General features: G+C 42.4%; 1 protein-coding gene across 1 annotated transcript; it reads left to right on the top strand.

Annotated features, from left to right (window-relative positions):
• The first annotated feature begins 238 nt into the window (after window positions 1-238).
• pik3cg (phosphatidylinositol-4,5-bisphosphate 3-kinase, catalytic subunit gamma) lies at window positions 239-18778 on the top strand. Its single transcript, XM_063460125.1, has 24 exons — window positions 239-388; window positions 1501-1720; window positions 1806-1977; window positions 2080-2342; window positions 5601-5687; window positions 5780-5880; window positions 6009-6178; window positions 6264-6451; window positions 8101-8208; window positions 8329-8413; window positions 8498-8927; window positions 9036-9134; window positions 9216-9351; window positions 10917-10982; window positions 11139-11282; window positions 12079-12160; window positions 12990-13093; window positions 13246-13392; window positions 13476-13566; window positions 13701-13831; window positions 15851-15962; window positions 16097-16254; window positions 16380-16461; window positions 16693-18778. The coding sequence occupies exons 2-24, from the start codon at window positions 1508-1510 to the stop codon at window positions 16890-16892; spliced, it is 3369 nt and encodes a 1122-aa protein (XP_063316195.1). The 5' UTR covers window positions 239-388; window positions 1501-1507; the 3' UTR covers window positions 16893-18778.
• Window positions 18779-22422: the final 3644 nt, after the last annotated feature.

Genomic DNA, 22422 nt, shown 5'->3' on the forward strand with positions numbered 1-22422 from the left:
AATATTTTTTTAATTTACCCTTAATATTTAAATGCTTTACCCTTTTTTGTTTTATTTTGCAGAAAGCGTGTTCAGCTTGGCCGGGCTATGTCAATGACTGTATATATTATACATAATAACTTTCTACACTGGTCTATGAGATCATGGTGTCGCGTAATGGTATTTTATTTTGGAGAGAAGCCGGAAGTGTCGGTGTGACTCTGACTGGGCAAAAGTTGGCCAGAGAGTTTGACAAAGTTTCTGAGTAGCAGCGCCGCGTTTCCTTAACCCCAAACTGTGCACACTAGCTTGAAAGTATCCTTTACCCTGCTCCGTGGTCTCTTCCTTCCGCATAAATGCCGAAACCTTTGTCCAAAGCTCCGGATTTCGTTGCCATCTTCGTTCATTGGTGAGTCCGCCTTGGTTAAATTTTATTTTACAGAATTACCGCCTCTCCTTTCGATTATTGCGGCAGCTGTACCGTTACACCACAGGCTAACCCTGCTCGGCTGTGGTCATGATAAATACAGGCTGAACTATCCCCACCAGTAGATGCCCCACGGTCACTTTTAAAGTGTTTTTAAATGTTTATGTCACAGTCGTCAAAACAGCAGACTGTCACTAAAGCCACTTGTAATCACATCCATGTTGTTTTGAGTTTTGCTTCCTGCTTTTCAAAGCTTCCTCTGCTGATGTGACAGAAGCAGAAGGGAAACTCCAGCCATTTAATCCTGAACACGTCAGCCAGTGAAGATGATTTGAAAGAAAAGGGGTAAAAAGATGAAAAAGTATTTAGTTATTAGTGAGGTATATGAATAATGCCGTCTTGGTAAATCTTTACTTTCCCAAAAGCGGTGTCAGTACATGCAGTCGCCCTCAGTGTGTTTATTTTCTGTGTCTGATTCTGAAGTGTGGTTAGAGGTAACATTTAGATTGCAAAGTGTATTATGCTTGTATAGGTCTAATTATAGAGAGCTGTGTGTGTCTGTGTGTGTTTGTTTGTGTGTGTGTGTGTGTGGGTGTGAGAGAGAGAGAGGGGGGTGTCAGTAAAACATTGAAAGTCTGTGGGCTGATTGCTGCATCTGCCTCTGCACTGACTGACTGAATTTTTCTGATACCAAGTTTTAGGAAGTATGCCAATCTAAAACTGGATTTTAAAAAAAGAGAAGTAAACTGAATTTATGATGTGAATAGATGGAAAATAAGTTTTAAAAAAGAAGTCTGAAGTTGTAGTCTTTGTTAATCTGGGTAAATTTGCTGACACAACATTTTGCTGACATGAGGAGGCGTTGCTGGACGATGCTTGATACTGGGATGGCTCTGAGTCGTCTGTCTTCAAAGATGCTTTGGTATTTTATATTTTCACCAGCCAATCGTGGCCTGTCTCAGCTTCCAGCATCAGCAGGAAACACAGCATGTTTCCAATTTCAGAGTTTATTGAAGGGAAGGGCTCATCACAAATTAATGACACCAGCGCGTTGGATTTTTTTTTCCTATTTCCATGTGCTCATCCTCCTCAAGCTAGGCGATGGACAGGCAGCAGATCCAGGTGAGTGACGAAGAGTCTCAAGTACCACGAGAAGAAAGCCGAAGAAGGAGGAGAAAGAAAGCCATAACCTCGTCCTGCTCCACCTCCATGGATCAGATCGCTGTCGAGTTTGTGCTGCCCACAGCTGCGCGGGGTGGAAGTGGCCCCGACACTCTGCAGCTGGACGTGGCTGGGAACTGGACTGTCGAACAGGTCCGGCTTGTTCACTCCTTTTCTCCTCAGACCCGCGTACCGTCTATTGTAGATGTTAAAAATCCTCACTGCGCCTCGTTCGCAGGTGAAAGCCCAGGTGTGGATGAAGGCAGTGACTTCGAACCTGTGCCCTGAGTTCTACCAGCGCTTCTCTCCTGACCATTGCATCCTGTTGTACCAGAAGAAGGGCAACGTTTGCGAGATCTACGACAAGCACCAGGTCTTCCAGACGCTAGACTGCATTCGCTACTGGAGAGGTACCACGACCCACTTCTACCTGCAATCAGAGTCTGAGCTGGTCTTTAGCGGTGATGTAAAAATCATGTGTTTGTTTTTTATTTGTTTGTTTGTTTCAAAAGCTCTGAAGAAGGATGTGGGGCGGATTCAGCTAGTGCCCCGCCCACAGCCCTCACAGGAGTCTGTGGAGTACCAGCGCTACCTGAACTACCTGATTGGCTACGACGTAACCGACGTCAGCAACGTCCATGACGACGAGCTGGAGTTCACGCGCAGGAAGCTGCTGACCCCACGACGCATAGAGCTGTCCGAACGCGACCCAAAGCTCTACTCCATGGACCCCTGGGTGACACGCAAGCCTCTGCCTGAGCACCTGCTCTCCAAGGTGTGTGTGTGTTTATAATAGTATAACACAGTTAGCACTGTTAGCTTTAATTACTGCAGTTCAACATGACTTATATGTATATGCAAGGTTTGACCCAGAACTCCAAGCCCTGCAGACTTAAATGAAAGCCGCTGCAAAATGATGTAGACGTTTTCCTATAATTATAAAGTAGAAAAGAAAAACGGGCTAGGTTATTTAAAAAAAAAAAAATGGCCCAACCTTTGCTACAGCTTCTGCTTTAGTCATAATAATTCATTTTGAAACCTAAAAAAAATATTACCTCCATGCTTCATCTGCCTGTTCTCTCTTCTTCTTGAGTTATAAAATCTGTGCTTGCGCTGATGACTGATATAGCTTTAGTCACACATAAAAGTGTCACTTGGAGTACTAAGTTCACTAAAGAGCCACTTTCTTCACCAGCCTGAGCTTACAGGATAGACGGGGATGTTTGTTGCTACAGAAACCACCTCCTCTAGCCTTGTATACACCTATTTGCCTCCTAGTTGTGTGATTGTAATGACAGGTGATTGGATCCTGGAGCGTATTACTACCAGTGTGAAACCCCAGGCTCTTCATTCAAAGTTCATTCAAAAACACTGACTGTGGAGTGATTTGCTTGGAGAACAGGGCAGAGAATGAGAGCAGCGAGTTTTGCTTTTGAATGAGATGAGGAAAATAGTGCATCAAGAAAACTGCAGATCAACAGGCTGAACTTGAACTTTCAACTGTTTGATGAATTTCTCAGTTTAGTCTTAATTAGAAATTATGTTCCACTAAATGACTGACCCTCCAAAAGTTGATTCTGTTCATCTGGACGTAGCGTTTTCAGTGGGAGAAACGTTTCGTCACTTATCCAAGTGACTTCCTCAGTCTCAGCTGACTGCAGGTTTCCCCAATCTTATAAACAGTACATTTGCATAATGACAGAAACTAGCACCACTGAAGGAACAATGAACAGGGAGGTCAGTTCCTTCATCATGATTATGCAAATTCTCATGACCATTGATCAAAGACCACTGATCAATGGCCATGAGTACCATTCACAGAGAGTTGGGGAATGGCTGCAATCACAGCATTGTAAGATGGCGAAAGAGGAGGGGGCCTAAGGGTACTTAGGCCCCCTCCTCGATTCAGAGATGGTCTTTCTCTTTTCACGTAAATGGCCTCCTTGACTCCAAACCAGCGTTCCTCCCTGTCCAGGATGTGAACATCCTCATCATTGAAAGAGTGTCCACTGGCCTGTAGGTGTCCGTAGACTGCAGAGTCCTGGCCTGATGAGGTAGCTCTTCTGTGTTGTGCCATTCGCTTCGCCAGAGGTTGTTTGGTTTCCCCGATGTATGCCCCAGTGAGATGCGGTGTTTAGAAAAAATGCGTCTCAACTGTTTCAGTACTCCTGACACATATGGGATCACTACAGGTTTTCGCTTAGTCGGCCGTTGTCCTTCTCTCCTGGATCGGCTGGAGCTTTCTTTTGGCGCCTTCCCAGCTTTGACAAAAGTCCAGCTGGGATAACCACATGTACTCAGGGCCTTCCTGATGTGATGTTCTTCTTCTTCTCTGGCCGCTGTGTCTGTGGGGATGGTGTTCGCTCTGTGTTGTAGCGTCCTGATGACACCCAGTTTATGCTCCAGTGGATGATGAGAGTCAAACCTTAAATACTGATCCGTATGTGTAGGTTTATGGTACACATCAGCTTTTAGATGTCCCCCATTACTGATGGAAATCTCACAGAAAGCTAACCTGACACTTTTCATATCCTCCCTGGTGAATTTGATGTGTTGATCCACCGAGTTAATGTGATCCATGAATTGTGGTACGTCCTGAGATTTGATTTGCACCCAGGTGTCATCCACATACCTGAACCAATGACTTGGTGGTGTTCCAGGGTAGGATAGCAAAGCCCTCTTTTCCACTTCTTCCATGTACAAATTGGACATGATGGGTGAAACTGGGGAACCCATGGCACACCCATGTTTCTGCCTGTAGAACTGACCCTTGTATGTGAAGTAGGTGAAATGAAGACACAGTTCCAAAAGCAAACACAGTTGGTCGATGCTGAGAGTGGTCCTGTTGCTGAGGTTGGTGTCATCCTGTAATCTCTTACGAACTACCTCAAACGCTTCCATGACTGGAATGCAAGTGAAGAGAGATGTAACATCGTACGAGACCATGGTTTCATCTGCCTCCATGGTAACATCTCTCACCTTCTCAACAAAATCCAGGGTGTTCTGGATGTGGTGTTCAGAGCTGCCCACCAGCGGGTTGAGGATCGAAGCTATAAACTTAGAGATGTTATTGGTGACAGAGTTGATCATGCAGACAATCGGTCTTAAAGGTGCACCCTGTTTATGTATCTTTGGTAAACCATACAGACTTGGTGTAGATTCGCCTGGGTACAGCCTGTGGTATGAGGTCCGGTCAATAGCCTTGTCTCATTCTAACTGCTTCTGACAGTCTATCACCCTCTTCCTGTAGCCACTCCCTGGGTCTCGTTTCAGGGGCTCATAAGTATTTTCATCATTGAGCAGTGACAAAATTTTCTCACGATAGTCTTTCTGGTTTAGCAAAACTGTGCACCTACCCTTGTCTGCCGGAAGGATGATAATGTTGTTGTCATTGTTGTTGTGAGTGCCTTCCTCTCCTCCATGGTGATGTTGGATGCTGGGAGCTTTGCATTGCTGCGACAGGCCGAAACCTTTGTCCGTAGTTGCTCTGCTTCCACTTCTGCAATATTGTTGTTTCTGTGGCTGTGATCAGTTCCACTAGCGGGATTTGTCTTGGCGTGACAGCAAAATTCAACCCTTTAGCAAGGATGTTTTTCTCTGTTTGGGTGAGCTGTCTGTCAGACAAATTCTTCACCCACTTGTCCACATCCTCCGTGTCGCATCCTTCTGTCTTCTGGCCGTTTTTGCATAATCATGATGAAGGAACTGACCTCCCTGTCCATTGTTCCTTCAGTGGGCTGGTTTCTGTCATTATGCAAATGTACTGTTTATAAGATTGGGGAAACCTGCAGTCAGCTGAGACTGAAGAAGTCACTTGGATGAGTGACAAAACGGTTCTCCCGCTGAAAACGCAACGTCCAGATGAACAGAATCAACTTTTGGAGATTTACTTACCTGGATGATTGAGAATGCATCAAAACGTAAATGACTGACCATTTGTCAGCAAGCTGTTGGTCAAATGTTGGAGTAAATGTCTTAGTGTGTGTTTATTTAGACTTTCAAGTTGTTTTTTGTGTTCTGCTCCTCCTCTCAGATCAATAATGGCCACATCCTGGTGGTAATCCACATAGGGACAGCCAGCCAGACCATCAAAGTCTCCATCGATGACACACCAACACTGGTAGACGTGCAGTGATGAATTCCATGTATATCTTTACTGTTTCCTCTGCCTATTTCCTGTACAGTTTCCTGAAAGTTTTCCATCTTGTTTAGGTGTTGGCGAGCTTTTTTGCCAAGACATCAAATAAAAGAGCTTTGCTGGGCATCCCCGACAATGTGTGTGAGACTGACTTTGTGCTGCGGGTGTGTGGCAGGTAACTGTGCCGTCGAGTTGGGCTTGAAAGCCGCTGATGGCTTAAACTGAGAGCCAAGTTGAGAGAAACAGAGCAGCATTACTATTTTACTCGTTACATTAGCGAGTAAGCATGCCGCTGTCCCACAGGGAGGAGTACCTGTACGGAGAAAAGCCTCTGGAGAACTTTAACTGGATCCGTCAGTGCCTGAAGAATGGCGAGGAAATCCACCTGGTTCTGGAGATGCCTCCTGATCCCGATCTGGATCTGGTCCAGAAGGAAGATTGGGCCCAAGTTGATGACTGCACTGGAGTTGCAGGTAAGCAGTTAAACTAAGCTGTTCAGTCATTTTCTTTCCACATGGCCAACCTTGTAACCCTGGTCTTTTGATTTTTCCCTCTCAGGCACCCATGAGCAGCTGACCATTGATGAGAAGGACCATGAACGGGTGTTCACCATCTCCATGTGGGACTGTAACAGGAAGTTCAGAGTGAAGGTGCTGGGTATTGACATCCCATCTCTCCCCAAAGTCCCGGAGTTTATTGTCTACATCGAGGCCAGCATCTTTCACGGGCAACAGCTTTTAGCTCAGGTAATTGAGACAAAAACGACACTTTTTCCAACGACAATTTAAGCCCGGCCATAAAACCAAGTCGATCCCTCTGCATTCTCTATAGATTAAATTACACTTTGTTTACCCTTTATTTTGTCTTTAAATTGCATTAAACTTAAACTTAGACCACTGGCTTCCTACTGGTCTTCATCAAAGCTAAACCAAGTCATATTAACTTAACCTTTTGATCATTTTGTTGTGGCTTTGGAAGCATTTTTAGTGCATTTATCTGACAAATACTATTATGAGGTTAACTTCCTTAACTGACTGTGATCCAGTTTTGGTCTATGCAGATTCTCAGGCATCCAGGTCATGTCTTGACTTACCCGAACTGGCAGCGGGAGATAGCCTCCGCTTCTGCTGAAGGTTTCTTCCTGTTGAAAGGGAGTTTTTCCTTCCCAATGTCGCCAAGTGCGTCCTCATAGGGTCTCTAACTTACAATATTAAGCACCTTCAGGTGACTGTTGTGTTTATGTGTATGCTTCTTCCAATAATTAGCATATAACAGAGGTTAAAATGAGACTAGCCAGGTAGGGTATACCTAAGATTGGGTGCTTCAGTGCACTGTCACTACTGGTAGCATGAACATTGCTAACATTTGAAAATAGTCACTTCCTCTGTCCTGTCTTTCATCTGTCACACTTTAATGTTTTTTTTCTCACCCAGAGAAAAAAAATAGAGCAACTGCATATTTAGCTAGCAGATAGTTTGTGTCACAAACTACATAAAACAGTTTTGTGTTGAATTTGAAAATACAACGGCTGCACTGAGGTACCACTGAGCTCCCCGGGTGCTGGATTGGTGGCTGCCCACTGCTTCACTGAGTGAATGAGTTAAATATAACTATACAAGCCTTTCAGTCTGTGGAATTGGAAAACTCACTTAACTGGTGTTCCAGCACTTTTCCAGTTTATGGCAAGCTTGAGCCTTGGTTGTTTCTGGGTTGTTTCTGAACATTCAAACCAGTTTTCTACCCTCTGAGGGTGACTGTTTGGGTCTTCTTCTAGACCTTGGTAAAACGTAAAGACATCCAACTAACATGTACTTACATTAACAGTTGTTTAAACTGCTGATCCTGGAATCTGCAGTAGTTTAGAAATGGCCCATTATGCTTCCTGAACAGCTTTGGCAAAGCTCTGACCTCAGCCTCTTCAAAATTCATGGACTATGCTTAAATGCTGGGTCTGTGCCAGGAAACCAACCAATTTAAATGAACTCTACCAATTCTGGCAAGAAGAATAGGCAAATATACAGCGAGATTTATTGTTGGCTACTAATAGCACCTGGTTCAGGTGCAACTTGCTAAGGGACATTTAACCAAATATTAGTGGCAGGAGCTGGATATATTATACACTTTATGTATACTTAAAGGGTGGATTAAAGAAAATCCAAAGGAATTTCACATTTGTGCACTCACTTCTTGTTTTTAAACTAAAGATGTATGCCACCTTAGAAAAAGAACAGTTCAAAGAAATCATTGGAAGCTCCAAATTACCCTCACATTCATGTCCGTGATGACTTCTGCCCACAAATGTATAAGCAGCATGAAAATATATGAAATAGATGGGTTTGAAAAAGGCTGGAGGGTGATAAAAGCAGTGTTTTATTTTAATTTTTACGTTTTTAAGGAGAGAACCACCTCTAAAACTTTCAGTGAAGAAGTGCTGTGGAACTGCTGGCTGGAGTTTAACATTAAGATCAAGGATCTGCCTAAGGGGGCATGCCTTAACCTCCAGGTAATCTAAGAAATTTCTTTCTGGAGGTGTTATCATTCTCTGTTTGTTGGTAGAATAAATAATCATTAAGCTATAACTATTGTACTTTTGTTACATAATGGTTCTATGTTTCCCACCCAGGTGGTCTGTGGGAAGCAACCCCAGATCCCAAATTCCAAAGGAAGCTCTTATCAAGAGAGTACAGCAGGAAGCAGCTGTCTTGATGGTAAAGTCCTCTCCCTTTCTGTTCTTTCATATGTTGAAAATCTGCAGAGCAATGCTTTATTCTGTGTGTTCACCCGGCTTTCAGGAAAGACCAAGAGTCGTCTCCTGTACTACGTGAACCTGCTCCTGATCGATCACCGCTCCTTGCTCCGCCAGGGGGAGTTTATCCTCCACATGTGGAAAATGCCAGAAAAGAGCGAGGAAAGCAGCAGTAGCATCAACGCGGACAAGCTCACCTCAGCCACGAACCCAGACAAGGCCTCTTCCATGGCCATCGCCATTTTGCTGGACAAATATTGCTACCCTGTGGTGCTACCCAAGAGCCGGGATGTGGGCCGGGACTGGGCTGTTGGGGGTGAAGACGCAGAGGGAGGGGAGCGGGGTCAGAGAGAGATGCCAAACCACTTGAAAAAGCAGTTTGAGGCCATTGTAGGTACCGATCCCCTACATCCCCTCAGCCCTGAGGACAAAGAGCTGCTGTGGCACTTTAGACACGAATGTATGCGTGACCCCAGGTACTGATTTATTTCTTTATTTGTCCTTTCAAATTAAATGGACAATAAAGTAATGTTTTGCCCCAAAGTACTGAAAATATAATTTTATAACTAATGTCTTGCCCTTAGAGCCTACCCAAAGCTGCTGGGCTCAGTCAGATGGGGGAAACAGGAAGATGTTTTGGCGACGCATCGACTGCTGGAGCGCAGCAGCGCATGGGACACCAGGTACAAGAGTGTTTCAAACTGCCACTGTACTGTGTTTAGGATCAATGTTGTATCACCTTTCACCATAACATTCCTTTGCAGTGGTCTGGATGTTGGCCTGGCCATGCAGCTGCTTGACTGCCACTACTCAGATGCACAGGTTCGCTCAATGGCTGTCAGGAAGCTGGAGACGCTGGAGGATGATGATGTGCTCCGATATCTTCTCCAGCTTGTACAGGTACACCCTGTCTTTTTTCCTTTTATTTTAATATAAATAATATTTGGTTAATCTGAGTAAGAACCACTTCAGTCACAGAATTAGCCATCAGCTCTTTTCTAGGACCTTCCTACCTTTCTGTACATGTGCATTCAGAGCTAAAGATGGAGGGAGGGAGTAAGGTCTCAGCACAGAGGAATCTGTGCCATGAATCATCAGGGCACTTCTGAAGCCAAAAATGGGTCCAGTTTGACACTAGTGAGGTGTACCTAATAAAGTGGCGCCCTATGTGAGAGTCCCCAATTGTAATCGAAGAAGGCTGTAAAAGTATCAGCTGAGTCATCGACTGACGTGGGCCGGCATTAAAATCAGCTGTTATCTGCCGCTAACATTTGCATACCTGCACTTGCTGTACTTGCAGAGTATTTTTCTTTCCTCCATCTACAACCAGGAAACAGATGGTACATTTTGTATCCTGCTGTATTCTTTTGGCAGCTGAAGCCACATTTGCTTACAAAACAATCAATCTAATGCATTTTTTAAAATGTTGCTAAATGCTAAAGTTGATCTTTTACAGTTTCTGTGTTGATGTGTCGATAATGTGAGACTGTTTGCACTTTAAAGTTGGACATTCGTTTCCTGTGTCAGATTCAGGCGATCTCTGGTATCTATGTGACGCTGGTTAGCATAGCCTAGCGCAGACATGCTACACTACGCTGGCAGTTTGTTTGGTGAACAAAAACACACACTGCCTGCTTTACATTGCCGTTGCCAAGTTTTGTGTTGTTGTGAGTTTATGATGCGGTGCTGATGAGCACACACTCTGCTGCTGTTACAGCTGTTTATTGTTGATTTCAGATGTGTAACCACTAACATTTGACTGGGCGGATAAATATTAGCTCGAGATGACCAAGCCTCTTTTGCATTTACACTCTCACTCCGTCTGATTCACTGTTTCATGCTGTGAGTTTAGTTGACTCTGCGGTCAGCTTTGCATGAGCGATACTGTATCAGTCGTCAGCTGTGGCCAACAAAAGAACCTTTTAGGAGAAAGACATCTTCCTAAATGCAGTTATGACATCTCACTGATCTGTGGAATACATTATACCATCAAAATTCTCCAGAACATGCATGTGTCAAAGTCTTTGTAGGGTGAATGTGAAAGAATACACTGTTTCCATGATGCTTCACCATATTCTAAAGAAAAGGGATTCAGTCCTTTTTAAACCACTCGCTGCCTCTTTTTCTAAACATTTAAATAGCAGTTATGTTGGAGCACAGTTACTTCTGTGTTTTCATTGCACTTGCTTTACTGCCAGTCCATACTGCTTCCCAACACACTGTAGCCTCTGTTAAAAGGCAGTTCTTCTGGTATAAATGTGTGCACACAGCCTGCTAACTTCACCTGCCAGATGATGTTGTTAGAAAGCCTGCCACCACGTGCTTTGGAGTAGGAAGAATGTTTCATTTTCTTTTTTGTGCATTGCACAACACTAGAGGTCACACAGGCTTGTTGTAGAGCACACATTGTGCTGTCATCAGAAATCATGTTAGCTGCTTTGTTTATGTGTTTGTGTGTCCTGCAGGCAGTCAAGTTTGAGCCCTACCATGACAGTGCTCTAGTCAGGTTCCTGCTGAAGAGAGCTCTGAGGGTAAGCAGACATGTGTCTGCCTGTTTTATGTCATCTCAGCTCTGTGTGTGTGTGTGTGTGTGTGTGTGTGTGTGTGTGTGTGTGTGTTTTACTAGCACAATAACTGCAGTCAAAAAAATGTTAAGTTAAACAACACCTTTTGTTTTTCTTTTGCAGAGTAAGCGTATCGGTCATTTTCTCTTCTGGTTCCTGCGGAGTGAAATCGCTCAGTCCAAGCACTACCAGCAGAGGTACGCTGTCCTCCTGGAGGCCTACCTCAGAGGCTGTGGTGAAAATATGCTGCAGGACTTCCGGAAGCAGGTGACACGCCCTATTTATAGATGTTTCCACAATTGTATAGTACTGTGAAAATGTGATACGCATGGTCTGAAGGGCAGGCTGTGAAGACGCCATTCTTAAAGAAGGGAAAATTAGTGGAAACCATCGATAACTTTGACAGCAAATTTAAATGTAGTTTTAGTCATAATTAGAGTAGACTTAACACGGTTTTCAAAGCTTTTTAATTTTCCTTGATGTCACATGTGAAATGTTTCCATATGTCTGCTCATCTCTTCCTCCCAAGCATTGAGATTTTGTGACGTTTTCATGAGACACAGTGTGAACCAGCTGTACTGATCCTGGGGGCAAATCAAATGAGCGTGTCTAACCTCACTGCACATGGTGATTACTTCTGATTGGATCACTTCCAAACTTGTCCCGCCTTTCTAGACAACTTAATAGTTCTGATTGGAATTTTCCGTTCAGAATATTTTCATCTCGTTTTTATTCGCTAGTTTCTGTCCTCGTGCATTCACTTTTATTTAGTTATCATTTTCTTTTCATCAGAGGAAAAGAAGTCATTGATGAAAATTGTGACAAAAAATTGTTGGTCAGCAAAATCAACACTGGTGGCAGCATGTGTTACGGAGTCCAAATTTGGGATAATCTTTACAGAGAATGGAACAAAAAGCAGCTGACCAAAGAAGAGCTTTGCCGAAGACTTCTTAATGAAATGATGAGAAAGCTGCCTAAAAAGGTTCAGGCTGTGTTGAAGAAGAAAGGTGTTTGGGGGGTTGGGTTTGAACACATCTTTGACAGAAAGTCCTGATGCTTGCAGGTGGATATGACAGAGGCTCTGCAGAAAGTCACCCGTGAGATCAAGACCATGTCTGCAGACAAGTATGATGTTACGCCACAAGGTGAGGAGCAGAAACAGAAGCACTGATATGAGCCTACATCGTGTAGCATGAACGTGCATTATTTGGTTATTTTTTAAAGTAATTTAGTGGTACTCCTTCGTGGATGCCCCTGTCACCTCACAGTAAGAGAGCTTGTAGTTCAAACCTGCCGGCCTTTCTGTGTGGAGTTTGCATGTGCTCAGAGCACTCTGGTTTCCCCCTACAGTCCAAAGACATGCCTGTTAGGTTAACTGGTGACAGTAAATTGCGTTTAGGCGTGAATGGTTGTCTCTCTGTGTTAGCCCTGCAATGTATGCACGGGGGGTACCAGGATGTAAGCTCAGTTCTTGTCTTATGACAGCTGGAATAGGCTCCAGTGCCCTTGCAAACCCCAAAGTGGATATGTGGAAGAAGATGGATGGATGGTTTCAGTTTTAAATACAAACCCTCCAAGGCTTTGGTCCTGCTTATACAGTGAAACTGCTGACTTTTTCTTCCACACTGGTTTTATTTATTCTGTTATCAACAGAATATCACACTTTTGAGGTCTGCACCCCAAAGTTTTGCTTTAAACGTCTACGGTTACCTTTCTTTGCTAAAGGTTCTTCACTAGTTTATTCTGGGTTGTACTTTCTGTGGTTAACACCAGCATTTGTATCTAAGCATGTTTAAAGCATGTCTGTTGTATGAATACATGGTTGCATGTATGTACTGTATGGTCGGATGTGTCTTTTTTTTTTTTTCTTTTCTTTTTTTTGATGTGTCGATATTACTCTGACTATTCTAAACCTTCTAATTTGCACTAAGACTTGAAAAGACGTGTAAAGAAATCAAAGTGTGTGTTTTTCAGTGGTGTTTCAGTTGCGTCAGAAGCTGGAGAATCTGCAGTCCTCTGGTCTGCCAGAGAGCTTCAGAGTTCCTTATGATCCAGGACTAAGAGCTGGAGCCCTGCTGGTGAGGAGCAAACACACAAACACGGCCCTGCAATAAACACTGAAATTAGAACAACTTTCAGTTCTCATGAGTGCTTATTTCTGGGCAGAGACGTCAGAATCGTATCTATAAATGACTGAATTTATTGATGAAAACAGTTTATCTTTATGTAGATTGAGCAGTGCAAAGTGATGGCGTCTAAGAAGAAGCCGCTGTGGCTGCAGTTCAAACGGGCTGACTCCACCACTCTCTCCAAAGACCCCATAGGCATCATCTTCAAAGACGGTGATGATCTCAGACAGGATATGCTCATCCTGCAGGTGTGTAGCAGCTCAGCCTTAGACAGGACTGAGAGAGTTATGGGAGGAAAAGTTCTGTAGCACTCCGTCTGTCTTCTTTGCAGATTCTGCTGATCATGGAGTCGATCTGGGAGACCGAATCGCTGGATCTCTGTCTTTTACCGTACGGCTGCATCTCCACTGGAAATAAGATAGGTCGGTTATTCCCTGCAGAGATACAGAAAACATATTAGATCCTGTGTCTCTCATTTATAACAACCAAGGCTGATCATGTGAGCCTGACAAATCCAAAATAGCGTGTCATCGCTGTCTTTATTGCATCACTGTAGGCATGATTGAGATTGTTAAGGACGCCACCACCATCGCCAACATCCAGCAGAGTGTTGTGGGAAGCACCGGCGCATTTAAAGATGAAATCCTCTACCAGTGGCTCCGGGACAAGTGTGTCAGTGAGGACAAGGTACGTACTGTATCACTGACAGCTTATGCTGGTTTTACGCTTGAACGGGGGTAGCACGAAGACAGCCTGCGGGCAGTCGTGGACAGCCTGTCTACCTACAGAGAGTGTTTGTTGTCAGATGGGGTCAGTGTCAAAAATATGCAGTACAACCGGTCTGCGGGCTGCACTTGTTTGTCCTGTGGTCAATCAGCTGCGGTGAAGAGCCAAGTCCTAACACGCAAAGAGCTGAAGGGAAACCAAGTGCTAAACAATGAAGTTTCCACTGCTGTCACTGTGCTTTTCATGCTGTATTTTCCATCTTTGATGATTTTTCATGCTGCTCGCGTTCCTGGTAAACTGTCAGCCAGTCAGCAGTCAACTGGCGCTCAGTGACGTGCAGCTGGGTTTTGTTTGTTTTTTTTTTTTTAAACAATTTATTGCTTAAAAAAATCACACTGATGATGTAGAAGTCTCAAATAAAAAAAATGGCATTTCAAAGCTGTCATCTAGTTTTTTTTAATCCATTACACAATTGCATTGGGGAAGGGTGATAGACATGGGGGTGGACTTTGTCAGCATGTAAAGCTGTAAAACTCCAGGAAAAAAAACTATTTTTATGCCCACTTCCATTTTCCAAAGCAATCCTGAAGCAATTGAAGTCTTTGTCAGGCCGATTCTGGTCCCTGTCCCCCATATTTGATACCCCCGCTCCAATTCATCAATATACTTGATTACATGTCGCTGATCAGCAAAGCTTTATTTACAAGCCTTGCACGCAATGCATGCATTAAGTAACTGTGTTGATAAGACCAGTTTTGCAGACTTTATTAGATCAGAGGAAATGACACTTTGAAGAGAGGAAGAGAGAGGAAGGAAGCGACCGTCAGAGTTTTTCCTGTCGCCATGGCACCCACGTGCGCTACTTTTAGCACAGACACCTGCACTCCCACAGTCTGCGCTTTTTCCTCTGCGTGGTGTTTTTTTAAACCGAGTTATGTTTCCAGTAACTACAAGGTCAAAGTTTCTTAAAGGGGACCTGTTACTCTTTTTGTCACTTTTGGCACTAACTCCGTTAAAATAATGGATTCTCATATTAAATATGGCCAGAGTTTCAAATAAAGGGGTCAATATAACGTAAGTACAAGTCTTCCCAATGAAATCTAAGCTAATCTAGTCTAGCTCAGTTAGCATTGACTCTGCTCCTTAGGCTTCTTGGGTGCTTTTGTTTATCAGCAGTGACTCACACACATACCATCAATTTAACCTGCCACCGTATAATTATGGCTGTTCTCTTTCCAAAACAGTATTGTTGTGTGTGTGTGAGTGACTGTGCTCACTTGGCTTTTAATAGTGCAGCGTCTGTTGGGCGAGAGTGTAACTGAGGTTATTTGTTAAAGCTACAATTTACAGATGTGTCCAAAATGCATCACATGCAGGCAGTCAGAAAGCTACACTTCTGAAACAAGGACTGATGCGAAGATACACTCACTGTGTGTGTGTGTGTGTGCGTGCGTGTGTGTGTGTGTTTGTGATTGTGATTGTGCCTCTGCATGTTCCCAGTGGGCAGATTCTGTGTTGGAGCTTTCATAACAACTGCTCATGCAAACTGGAGACTGTGCGACGCAAGTCATTTGTTCAAGAAAACTGAAGATGAAAATTAATAAATTTTACACAGAATTTAGAAAAAATAGTGTGTAATAGTCTATCTACCTTTGATACACTTTTAGACTGTAAGAGTGATGGTGTTTCGTTTTTTCCACACCCCTTTCAAAGACCTCTTTGAGATTTAAGACTTGGTTTAAATGGTTAAGATAAAGTTAGGCTTAGGTCAGTGTAAGGGCTTTAGCCATTGCATTAGTCGTGATGATTAAACTTGGGTCTTCATGAGGAGCTGAATGGCCTTGTGCATGTTTTTAACAGCTGCGGTATTAGTGTGAAGCTTACTAATCAAAGCTGGATGGGTTACAGCCCAGATGTTGTCGTACATGAGTACATGATTGCATGGAAACGGAGCTAAAAACTCTGTTGTCTGTGTTGTAGTTCCAGCAGGCTGTGGAGAGGTTCCTGTACTCCTGTGGTGGATACTGTGTGGCTACATACGTCCTGGGTATTGGGGATCGCCATAACGACAACATCATGATCACTGAATCTGGTAATCTTACATCTGCATTTTCACGTCACTGTCAGACAAAATACAGATTAAATAATTACAAAAATGAGCTATTTTTAGAAAAAAATGAAACTCGAGTGGCACCACACTAACAGACCTCCTTTGTGTTTCTGCAGGGAATCTCTTCCACATCGACTTTGGTCACATCCTGGGGAATTACAAGAGTTTCATGGGAATCAGTAAAGAGTGGGTTCCCTTTGTGCTCACACCAGACTTCCTGTATGTTATGGGAACTTCGGGGAAGAAAAGTAGCCCCCACTTCCAGAAGTTCCAGGTGCTTTTTTTCATGTCAATACAATATAGATGCAGGAATACACACGTCCCATTCTTAAATTCATGCAGATTCATGCAAACACCAGTTAGTCACATTTGTCTATATGAACATCCTCTGTGTTTCAGGACGTGTGCGTGAAGGCTTACCTCGCCCTTCGGCATCACACCAACCTGCTCATCATTCTTTTCTCCATGATGCTTATGACTGGTACAATCTCCTCCTGATACCACAACATCCAGTTATTAAAAAAATAATAATAATGTCATTTTCACAGGTTGGTCCAGTTGTACCCAATTTGAGTATGACTGGCTCACCGGTGACAAGTAGTTTTAAACAGATTTTCAGTTTTTTTAGATATTGATACCGAAGTGAAGTGAAACTAACACATGCTCATGCTTTGACTTAAAAAAAAGACACTTATTTTTGGTTCATTAACAGGGATGCCTCAGCTGACTAGTAAGGAGGACATCGAGTACATCCGCGAGGCCCTGACTGTTGGCCGCAGTGAAGATGAGGCACAGCGCCACCTGCTGGACCAGATAGAGATCTGCAGGGAGAAAGGGTGGATGGTTCAGATTAACTGGTTTGTTCATCTGGTCCTGGGAATCAAGCAGGGTGTGGAGAAACGGTCCACTTAGGACTTACTAAGACGTATTCCATGAAAAAAAAGTCAATGACTGAAGAGTCTTAAAATCTGAAGACAATCTAGAAGGATTTAAAATGTTTGCACACAATGTATTTTTGAAAGTGGTGTTTTAGGCATCTAGAGACTGGTCGGTGACCATTAGACAGCCACTGGTCACAAGGGAAAACCGTGTTCTCAACAAGTTTTTGAGAGTGGTTTAAAGAGATATACGGTTCTGCAACAAAAACCTCTTTCTGGTTGCTTTTTCAAGGAAGATGCTAACTTGTCTGCAAACACTTGAAAACTGCTCACCCAGCTGTAGTGAAACTGTTAAAAGTGCAACACAAACCAGAAACGGAACACATTTGCCCTCAAAGTAAAAGTTGGGCCTTTTGAAATGTGTTGGTTCCAGTGGTAAGGCAGAACTTTTACTTTGAAGGTGAACCTTCTCTGTTTCCTGTTTGTGGTGCGCTTTTTCAAGTCAAGGCTGCTTGCAAACAAATTGCTGTCTTCCATGCAAGCTACGGGAAACTGTGGCAATCTAATAGTGACCAAAACAATCACAAGGACGATTTTTGGTGCAGCGCTGATGTCACCTGGCAACCTTCCCCAACTTCCAGGAACCACTTGCCAAGTGGTTGCCAAATACACAGTTTTGCCTAGCAACTAGAGGTTGCCGGGGGAGATGGCCTGATCAGTCTCTAGGCCTGTGCGAATGAGCTGAGACCATCTGAAATGAGATATTTCGCTAAATAATGGGATGTCACTATCTACAAAACGTCACTAAACTGAGACTTCAACTTAAATTTTATCTGCTGATCCATTCCTGCAAAGCTTTGCGCTAAAGGTTATATGCTATGATTCAGACCAAGGGGAGAGATAAACCAAATACAGGTGTGACTGTTTTCACTGCACAATGGACCATGTCAAACATCAAATGTGTCATTTTTAGATGCAAAATAGGAGTGACCTAAGTCTTAAAAGAACTGAATCTGTCTGCTTTAGTGACACCACTAAATGCAGTAGTTAAAAAGAAAGCTTTTAAAACAGAAGCAAACAGTAAAAAACGGATCTTTGCAATGTTTACGTTCATCCTTAAAAAATGTTTTAAATGTGGTCAGAGTATTTTAGTAGTGTTTCAGTGTCCAGGTAATTAAATGTTTAATATATATATTTGACTAGTATGCAAGAGTTTATTGAAATAGTTAGATTCTCCTTTTCAGAGATTGCAAATAATATAACACATCCAACTTTGTGCTTGATGAGAGGCTTATTATTTATACGTGAAAGTGGTTTTTATTTGCACTGCCCATTAAGAAAAACTGTTCGATGTCTTTAAAACTGGAATTTCCAACTGAAAATCTACCTACTGTAACAGACATTTAAGAGCTGCATGTCTGCGACATCATAGTGCTACACTGGCCTGTCGGGGACGTTTGACATGTGCTGGTCGGTGAAGTATTAGCATCATACAGAAGCAATTTTTTTTCTAATTATGTAATGACTTAAAAACATGTTTCAGTCTGTTTTATGGCTGTTTGCTGTCTTAAAGTTTAAAATAACAGCCATGTACAGAGATAAGTTGCAGCTTACTGTATGAATATGTACTTTTGTCTTTCCACAGTTTCTCTGAAATAAACAGGAAGAGGGATTGTGTTGTCTTTCCGTATCAGTAGTATCCATGTATCTATGTTGGAGATAAAAGCTAAAAGAAAGTTAAATGCAGTAGTTTGACAATCAGTGTTTTTTTAAAGTTTGCATTAAAACATTATTGGAAAGATGGAAAACTTTCTTCTTCTTCTTTTTTTTTTAGCAGAAAGAACGTTTTATAATCAAGCCTTTTTGTGCGTGTAATTGCCTGTAGACGTTGATTCCGGACAATAAAAGGACTGAAACGTGTTTGTGCTGTTCAATGTAAGTCTGTATGTCCTTTCACAGTAACACTCACTACAGCCAAGAAGTGTGCAAAAGAGCATCTCTGAATGCACAACATGTCATGTCAAACCTTGATGGAGATGGATTACAGCAGCAGGAGAACCCACCAGGTGCTACTCATATCAGCTAAGAACAGGAAACAGAGTCTAGAGTTTGTACAGTTTCACCAAAATTGGAGAAAAGAAGACAGGGAAATGTTGCCTGGTCTGAGTTTCAATTGGTGCCTCAACATTCAGATGAAAGGGTGAGAATTTGGTAATATACAACATCAGTGCATGGATCTGTGTTGCCTTGTGTCAACGATTCAGGCTGCTAGTGGTAATAGAGTAATGGTGTAGGGGATATATTTTTAGCAAACTTTGGGCCCCTTAATACCGACTAAGGTAACACTCGGGCAGGCTTTTAAACAATGCTATCTATTGATGGCTACTTCGAGTAGGATAACACACCATGTCACAAAACTCTCAAACTGGTTTCTGTATTATGTCAAGAAGTTTACTGAATTCAAATAGCTTCCATCATGCCCATGGATAAAAATCTCTGTGAAGTATTTCCAGCACCTTGTTGAATCCATGCCATGAAGAATTGAAGCAGTTCTGAAGGTAAAGGCAGTCCAACTTAGTATGAGCAAGATGTGCCTAATAAAGTGTCTGGTGAGTGTACTTCAACGATGGAAGTCCACTTTTACCACAAGATGGCGCAAGACCACAAGCTTGTCTCTACATTTACACGTCCCAAAGCTCGACATCATAGAAACCAGTCTCATCCTTTCCTCTGCTCCTCTTTTTTCCCTGTATTTTTCACTGTTCAGCTCCCCTTTTCCTTCCTGATAGTTATCCCATGTATTCTGTTCCTCCTCACCTTATCTCCTTTGTCTTTCCCAACACAATTTCAGCAGAGTCGTGGGAGTAAGTGCACTGCACGAAGAACACATCTCTTTCAGTCTTTATGGCAGTGTTGAGGTTCTAAATGGATTAGACAGATGAGCCTCCTCCTTTTGACTTTTTTCTATGTAATGTAATTTGTAAGGTTTTTAATGTGCCTACGAACTGTATCGAAGCAAGACAATAATGGTGCTCACTGAATAGAGTGTTTTTTTTCTTATGCATTCTTGCAGATAGACATAAATCGTCAATGCTTTTATGTGCAACGTCTCCTTCATACTTCTCTTTTGGACAGCAAAAATATATTATACACATTGCTGTGCATAAGTATTGAGCCAGCCCTCATTTCTTTATAGAAGAAGTGGTGGGCCTGCAAACTATTTACAGCAGATGGACAATATATGAAAGTCATCTCCTTAAGAAACAGGAAAACAAAATCCAGCAAAGACCTGATACAGGACCTGAGAGATGCATCTGACCCTTCAATTGATCTATTTACTGTTTATTGAAGCCTCATCAGAAATTGTGGCTGTCAGTAAACCGTTCTTAAGCAGAGGAAAAGGGGAAGAAAAGTCTGAGGTATGTCAAATTATACTAGAACTGCCAAAATGTTGATTCTGTTCATCTGGACGTAGTGTTTTCAGTGGGAGAAACGTTTTGTCACTCATCCAAGTGACTTCTTCAGTCTCAGCTGACTGCAGGTTTCCCCAACCTTATAAACAGTACATTTGCATAATGACAGAAACTAGCACCACTGAAGGAACAATGGGCTGGGAGGTCAGTTTTTTGGTCATTAATATGCTAATTGTCATGACCAATGATCAACAACCAATGTTGACCAAAGACATATCCAAGAACTGGACTGAAAATCTGTGACAACAGGTCTTACGAAGTGATGAATTTGAAATTTGTGCTCCAAATCGTTGTCTATAAGTATGGAGGAGGTCAAGGAGGGAGGTATAACAGTGAGTGTCCAGAGCCATCTGTAAAGCATGGTGGAGGGTCTGTCATGGTTTGGGGTTGCATTGCAGCCAATCTTGATGAAAATCTTGATGGACCCAGAAAAGTACCATTAGTGTTTGGTCCACCATGCATTACCACTGGGAAAGTATCTGACTGGCAATGGGTTCATTTATCAGCATGACAGTGATCCCAAACTGCCAATGCAGTAACAGCATACTTGTACAGAAATTCACACAGTGAAACACTGTCATGGATTTCCTCCCTCAAGCCTGGACCTCAAGATTATTGAAGCAGTATGCGATCATCTTGACAGAGAACAGATCAAAATGCACCTAACATCCAAAGAAGAGCATTGAATGACCTTCAAGAAGCTTTGAGAAGTATTCCTGAAGGCTGCTTTTTTACCTTATATACTGTTTCCATTCATGTTTGCACATTTCAAGGAACCTTCAGACTGTGCCAGTATAATCCTACTTAAATGTTCAGATTGCCGGTACATTTAAATAATTAACATTCAGTCATGATCTGTAGTATTTAAGAGCTGTAGCCCAGTTGGTCCTGATTTTCTATCAAAATTGCAAGAGAAAAACATCTTTTTTTATTTAACTGGATGGCTGTTATGTAACAAATGACTTAAAAAGTCCAAATTTGACTGTGTATGCAGCTCACCTGTTTGTCTGTTGGCTAAACAGAATTCATAGTTCTGAATAAATAACAATTCTGGGAACCCTCACTTTGATTCTCTTGCTGTAGGTAAACCTACAAAGTTGCAGGTATTTAATAAACTCACAGGACTCCTGCAAACAGCTGGAAGCAAAAATTGAAACTTGAGCTTTCCTATGTTTTGTGAAACATTGATTACATTTGTTTTTAGTAACTCTGATTAAAAACATATAACCCATCTGTGGTCTGCTGGCTTGTGTCCAAAAATGGTCCTCATAGTTGAAGCACTGATGACAGGACTCACAAACACTGTAGTGTTTCACCAGAAATGGTAACAAAAGCTAAATGTGTGTATTTTTTTCTATGATAAAGAAATCAGTGCAGCAAATTATAGTTTCATAGTAAATATGTAGGGGAAAAAAACAGAAAACCATTTAATTTGATGAGAGAGTCAGAAAGTTACCACAGAACCAGATCCGAGTCAGCAAAAATTCTCTATATTATGTTAAATATAGAGGGATATTATAGATGGATATATAAACCCCTCGTAACAACAGCGAATGCACTTTTGAGAGTATAGTGGTGCAAAAACGATAGGTACAGATCCACAGAGAGGTGAAAGAAGCAGTATGGTTAGATGAGTCATCCTTTGTCATATTCTCAACAAGTGGGGAAATGCATGTTTGGCATCCACCAGGATAACAGCATAGGCCTGAGTGCTTGATCTCAACAGTGAAACAATGCAGTGACTCTGTTGCTTAAGCTTGAATCCACTTGTCCTCTTCAAGGAAAGCACTGCAAATCAGCGCGCTTTAAATATACAGTATCATGCTTTCTAACAAACCGAGAGCGAGTCAAATATACCGATGAGCACACTATTATGGTGATCACATATTTATCGTTGTAATTTAAGACTCACGTCACAGAGGCTTTTCCTCACATAAATGCTGCGAGTTGTAGAACAGCCAGAAGTATTTCAACAGGGCATATTTCTGCTTCTGAAACAGCGACTGAATGATTTTCAGTAGAGTTTTTTCCAGGGTAAATGTGCACTGTAGCTTTTACAAAATAACTCCCTCGGCTGTGACAGGGCTGTGA

Source organism: Pelmatolapia mariae, linkage group LG17, assembly GCF_036321145.2.
Source record: "Pelmatolapia mariae isolate MD_Pm_ZW linkage group LG17, Pm_UMD_F_2, whole genome shotgun sequence".
NCBI lineage: Eukaryota > Metazoa > Chordata > Actinopteri > Cichliformes > Cichlidae > Pelmatolapia > Pelmatolapia mariae.

Bases quoted from the DNA above. Each gene is read 5' to 3' on its own strand.
- pik3cg (XM_063460125.1), top strand. From the start codon at position 1,508: ATGGACAGGCAGCAGATCCAGGTGAGTGACGAAGAGTCTCAAGTACCA. The intron at 5,881-6,008 runs GTAACTGTGCCG...GCTGTCCCACAG, and splicing joins GTGCTGCGGGTGTGTGGCAG to GGAGGAGTACCTGTACGGAG. The intron at 13,094-13,245 runs GTGAGGAGCAAA...ATCTTTATGTAG, and splicing joins TAAGAGCTGGAGCCCTGCTG to ATTGAGCAGTGCAAAGTGAT.